This window comes from Homarus americanus, unplaced genomic scaffold (genome assembly GCF_018991925.1).
Source record: "Homarus americanus isolate GMGI-L3 unplaced genomic scaffold, GMGI_Hamer_2.0 scaffold1640, whole genome shotgun sequence".
NCBI lineage: Eukaryota > Metazoa > Arthropoda > Malacostraca > Decapoda > Nephropidae > Homarus > Homarus americanus.
The window spans coordinates 2,501-8,229 of NW_024741924.1; the positions used below are offsets into that span (position 1 = coordinate 2,501).

The 5,729-nt window shown below is 38.1% G+C and overlaps 1 protein-coding gene across 1 annotated transcript in view; it reads right to left on the bottom strand.

The window, feature by feature from the left end:
- Window positions 1-5,141, bottom strand: part of LOC121876418 — a gene marked incomplete at its 3' end in the record, with an annotated part of 6,142 nt that extends 1,001 nt beyond the window's left edge. Inside the window, exons 1-4 of the mRNA XM_042381502.1 lie at window positions 5,056-5,141; window positions 2,400-2,545; window positions 2,068-2,223; window positions 9-194 (exon numbers count right to left, since the gene is read on the bottom strand). Coding sequence (XP_042237436.1) covers window positions 9-194; window positions 2,068-2,223; window positions 2,400-2,538 — 481 coding nt within the window. The remainder of the gene's footprint in view (window positions 1-8; window positions 195-2,067; window positions 2,224-2,399; window positions 2,546-5,055) is intronic.
- Window positions 5,142-5,729: the final 588 nt, after the last annotated feature.

Sequence of the window (5,729 nt, forward strand, 5' to 3'; positions counted from 1 at the left end):
ATACTTACCTTGTATTTGTAATGAAATTGTGTTGGCAATCTCAATCTGCTCCCTTGTCTTCAAAAGGGCAAGTTGAAACCCGGGTATATTTTGGCAGTAGTTGATGGCTGTACTAAAATTTAACTCTTTATCAGGTACAAAGTACATATCACCATCCGTCCCTTCATGCACGTCAATCAGCCCACTCAGGCCAGCTGAAATATGAAATCGATGATAACCATCAGCTACACACAAGTCGCCACCAATAACGATGGTAAACAAAAGGAACGAATGAAGAATCATCCATCAGATTACGTACTTAGACACACACACACACACACACACACACTCAAAACACTGAAATCCCACTGTAGGTGAAGAGGAAACAGGAAACTAAGAGAGCACAGTATATTTCGATCGTAACCTGAGGTCCTCTGGTGTTGTGTGACAAGAACAATTACTCGGGGAGGTTTTATACTGCGTCAAGTGATGTGTCCAGGCGGGTGACTGAGGCGAATGTCAGGTCATAAGTTTTCAAGTAACGTCATACAGACAGTCAAGAAGTAATTAAGTCAGGGAGCCATTGTCTTGTAGATTTCCTTTCTAAATATGCAATACGATTCGTAAATTACAGGGCTATTGGTGGTTAGCAAACAAGACATAACGAAGTTAAGGACACCATCACTAGGAGTCTGACAAGTGCTGGCTACCCAACACACAGGAAACCATAGGTACTACAGATCCCACAACCAGCGTCCAGATAGAATCACGCTGACGCTCTGTGAGGATGGCAACATCTATTGTGGGAGGACACTGTACTTCCATCTTGCTGGAGTGGGGAGGGAGACAACGTGAATGGAAAACCAGGAAGCAAAGCGCAAGAACCTGAGCCAAGGGTATCTCGTTGTCCCGTTAGGGTACCAAGATCCTGAAGTCCTATAATGAGTTAATTATGAGCTTATTAAAACCAACCGAGACTGGAGTTACTTATTCCATCGCCTCACCAAAGTAAACCAAAGGATGCTTGTTGCCTCCTGGGATCTTTGTCTCACACCAGAGGAACTCGAAGGAGTCTTCAATAAGTGATGTGTGAACATGTACTGTATGTAAATATTAACGAATAAAAACGTCGTTAAATATTTTACAACAAGGAGGATGGTAGAGGAATAATATCTACCCAGACATCAGGAACAATAATACTATTTTTTTTAAACAATTCCTCTTCATTTTTCTATGAAAAAGTGTTCCCTAAACACGACCATTCAGAAGTGGCACCCCTACACACTGTAGGTGTGTATGATCCATGTACTGTACAGTATATATTGATAACGACAAAGGAAAAAAGAATCGCTAAGTTCTTTGGCGTTTTGTGTATTTTACACCTCCAAGGGGTTCCCATGAAGATTTGAAAGGCATGAAATACATGTTCATACAAATATGAAAACAAACAAGAAATAACATCCATGAAACAACATTTTTTATAATTAGAAAAACAACGAATTTACATGTGGTGTCAAATTATTACGACACGTATTTTCAAAATATGTTTCAAGATCAATTGATATGATCATGTTTTGGTCGTCAAACGTTTTCAATCATTGTTTTCTTCAGTAATATAAGTGTCCAATAAATAGTACATGGATGAAAGAAATAATTTGAGGTCAAGGGTCATCCGGCCACCAACTACATCACATTTAGGAATCATTTGACAGATTCCCAAATCATTTGTTGTATTTTTACCATTTTTGCAAAATGTTGAAAAACAAAGAAAATCTTCTGAAACAGAGGAATTAGCCGAAGGTCTAATCTATCAATAAGACTATTTTAAGATCAAGTGACCTGACCGACGAGAAGGTATTTAGACACACACAAACATCAACCAATCCGTCCTGAGAACAATAACAACTATAACATTCACCTCTTTAGTTACTCTAACTATTGATATTTATTTTATGGCCATAAATTTACCTAATTTATAGCCACATATTTACCTATCCTTTAGACACATAACCTGCCTACATATTAACTTGTTACTTCACATATAGCTCGTAGCCATATTGTTTCCCACACTTGTAAATAAAGACTTACTAATCTTGTAGCTGTACACCGCACCAGGTTGGGGAGAAGGTGAAGTTGGAGGCTGGGGTCCGTGAATACTGAAGTGACACTCGTAATGAGCGTTAACCTTACTGGCAGTCCAGGCGTTACAGAATGACTGCGAGAAGCACTGCTGTCTGCAGCTGCCTGTAGAGGTAACGTCATATACTTTTTCTTATTCCATCAAACATAATCTCTCATTCTCTTTCTGTCTGACTTACTTATCAATATCATACAGTAAAGAATCTGATATATTAAAATCATAAAATCAAATATATAATTTCATCACTTTGAGCGAGACGTAGATATAGTGGCCAACTCACAAAGGGATTTGGTGGTGACTGACGCGTTGGTCTCGGTGGTACTATGAAACCCCATTCCTGACACATGGATGAAGTCGAACAATATCTCCAGAGCACAGGACCTATACACCAGCAGCCACAACAACAACAAGGTTCTCATCCTCAACCTGAAGGAGGGATAAATATTCTATCACCGCACCCAAAGCATCCTCCCCCCCCCACACACACACACACTCATGCACCCCTGTCATTTCATTTCAATGTAATTTTTCATTAACATTCTTATAATATTTCTCGCCCTTTATATAATTATAAGTGTGTAAACAATTTTAGGCGATTTCTATAATATATTATGAATATTGTTAATGTTATTTTTTCTCTTTTGCAAGACTTTTTGGCCATAGTTCAATACGGCTGGAATCAGATTAAGACAGCTCTCTTAACTGATGCACTCCACGTGTTCTCTAAAGACGTTGCTCGTCCCCGTCACAGCTCACACAGTTCTCTCTACTTCACCTCGTCAAATATAAGAAGATCTCTACCTTGAATAATCCTAAAAGTCCCGGATATTTTAGATAATCTTCTCATTGAATCTTGTTTTATGTATGTGAGTACCACTAATGCCATGGGTTTTTTTTTCTAATTTCTTCTATTTTTTCTTCTCTCTATTTATCTTTTTTGCAGTTTACTTCGCCTACCTTCCATGTTACCTCATAAACAAGTATTTTCTTTATACCAGGCAAAACGTGAGCCTTATACACGTGAAGCACTGAGCCTAATCTGCTTCATCCCTCTTAACGCCTTGACCCTGTTACTTTTAATAAAAAATATCACTACATTTCTACTCCCAATATTTATAAGGAATCTCTTCATTGCCTTCAGTATTTTTCTCTATTAGCTGTTGTTTCTTTTCTCTATTCTCTTCACTCCTACTTCATACACACACTGATGGGGTTGAAGTTCCTAAACACGTAATATTAATACAAGATTATCACGTATTGTCCTGCCTTGTTGGGACGGGTGGCGGAAATTTTCTTATTGTCAAATTTCTCAGACAATGTTGGCAGTAGAGCTATGAAAAGGGGCAGCGTGATAAAGTATAATTTGCATTGACCTTTGACCATGGTTGCATGAGATTGTTCCTGGAGATTTGCTTAAAATATTACACAAACGAGTCTTCATTTTGAGTGAAAAACAAGATCTTGTGCAAGTATGAGAAGGTATATTTATATGCACATTTCATCTTAGATTTTGACTCTGAATCTTAGAAACTAAAAATATCTGGCGAACTTAATGATCCTTGGCATTGAATGTGGAGTTTGAATTTTGACCTGAGCCCACTGGTCTTGGCCCAAGGCTCTCTCTCGCAAACTACTTGATCCTAAGGATAGGGATATCCCAGTTTCTTCTCGAGTCGTTTCATCAAAGTTTATGTCATATTTGGATTACTTACTAAGGGACCGTCCGTAAATGTTGAGGCAACTTCTGATACTGGTTGTAATGTGAGAACGAGACTCTTCAACAATAACGTTTCAGTGAAAGACGCAAAATTTGGTCTCCACTCACTGAGGCAGAGAAAAGACGAGATGACTGGTCGTTCTTAGGTACTAAATTTTGTTCTCTTTTCCCCATAATATAAGACATTGTGTTAACGCTATTCTCTTCTTTAATTCATCGCAGACAAAAAACCTTGAAGTTTTATTAGTTGTTGCTGTTTTGTCTTTAGAAAAATTAGTTTTGTATATAATACTCCAGTCGACTGAGTTGAACTTTGAGCATTATTAATACACTGACACTAAATTCCAGACGACAGCGTGATGACGGAGAGCTATGCAAATCTCCCCCTCATACTATAACTAATAGTTACCTGAAAATAATTAACAGTAATCCAATAAATAATCTGAAATATTAACACCAGAAGGTAATCTGATCACGGTGACGAAACATCTTTATAAAAAGCTAATATTTTTGTTTCTATTGATCATCTTAACGTATGTAACTATTGTTAATAAAAATTATTATTATATTTAAAAAAAATCACCAATTTGAGGACCTCGGGCGGACTGAGTGTGTCGGTGAAGAACATTACGCTGATAATTTTATTCGTATGTATAATTTTGTTTTCCTTCTTTTATTTTTAATTTCTTTATCTTTTATTTTTCAAACGTAAAGGAAAATTATGGCTCAAAATTCCTCCCCTCAAATAAATACTTCCACATTTCTTGGTTGCCTGTCTCGTTTCCTTGCTACCTGTATCTGATGCAGTGTTTTAGAAACCAAGTCTTATAAACACATCGGCAAACTATTTACAATGTCATGATTGATGGAGAAATATCCGCAGCAAGGAGTACATTGTGGACCTTAATGTTATATTTTTTACGTTTAACTTCTAAACTAATAAGGAATTTAATGTCTGGAATTGAAATATCAAAGTCTACGTCTATGTTATATAATTTAGTTACACCATTTACAATAGTTCTTCTTTTACTTTTAATCTGTTTTGCCTTCTCTTGCAACATTTCCTGTCATTTAACAAGGTAAGGATCTATGACTATTAACTCTTACGCTAATTTATCTAATTAATTATATAAACTTTATCACACAGTGTACCGGGGATGTTACTCTGTGAATTAAAGCAACTGTGTCTTGTTTAGGACTGAGTTGTACTGTATCCAACCTGTAATCAGGACTAGTGAAGGTTTGAGTCACTTGTAGACAGCACGAGGTAGAGCTAGCGAGGAAAACAGGTCCAGCTGCAATGCTTCTCACTCGGTATGTGAGTGCCTGTGTTATGGCAACCTGCATACTGTGTAGTGTCGACAAAAAATGCAGTGTCTGTGCTAGTGGTAGGGAGGGAGGGAGGGGTCTGAGTAGAATTATGAGAGAAGGGGCGGAGCTACAGTGAGATGGGGGAAGGGGGGTTGGAACAGGATGGGGGGGGGGTGTAGAAAGGTGATAAAATGGAAGGGAAGAACCCGAAAGAGAGAGATAATATGGGAAAGGATGAATCTAAGAGAAGGGATCAATGGGATATCAACGGGTTTAGAGAGAGGAGTTAAGGGACATCACGGGACTGAGTAAAGGGGAGTTGAGGAATGTCAAGGGGGAAGGAGAAGGGATTGGAAGGGGGAACTATGGGAGGGGAAGAAACTTGAAGTGGGGGAGTTGTAGTGGGAGGGGCCTGAGGGTGGTAATGAGAGTGTTGATGTTAGGAGGGAAGGGAGGGGTAGTCGTGGGGGTCAAGACGAGTAAACTATTACAGAAATAAAATCTTAATAAACTGTTATGTATTAAAGCCTCAAGTTAACTGTATGAAGACTTGCTGTAGTACTTTCAATAATTACTTGATAA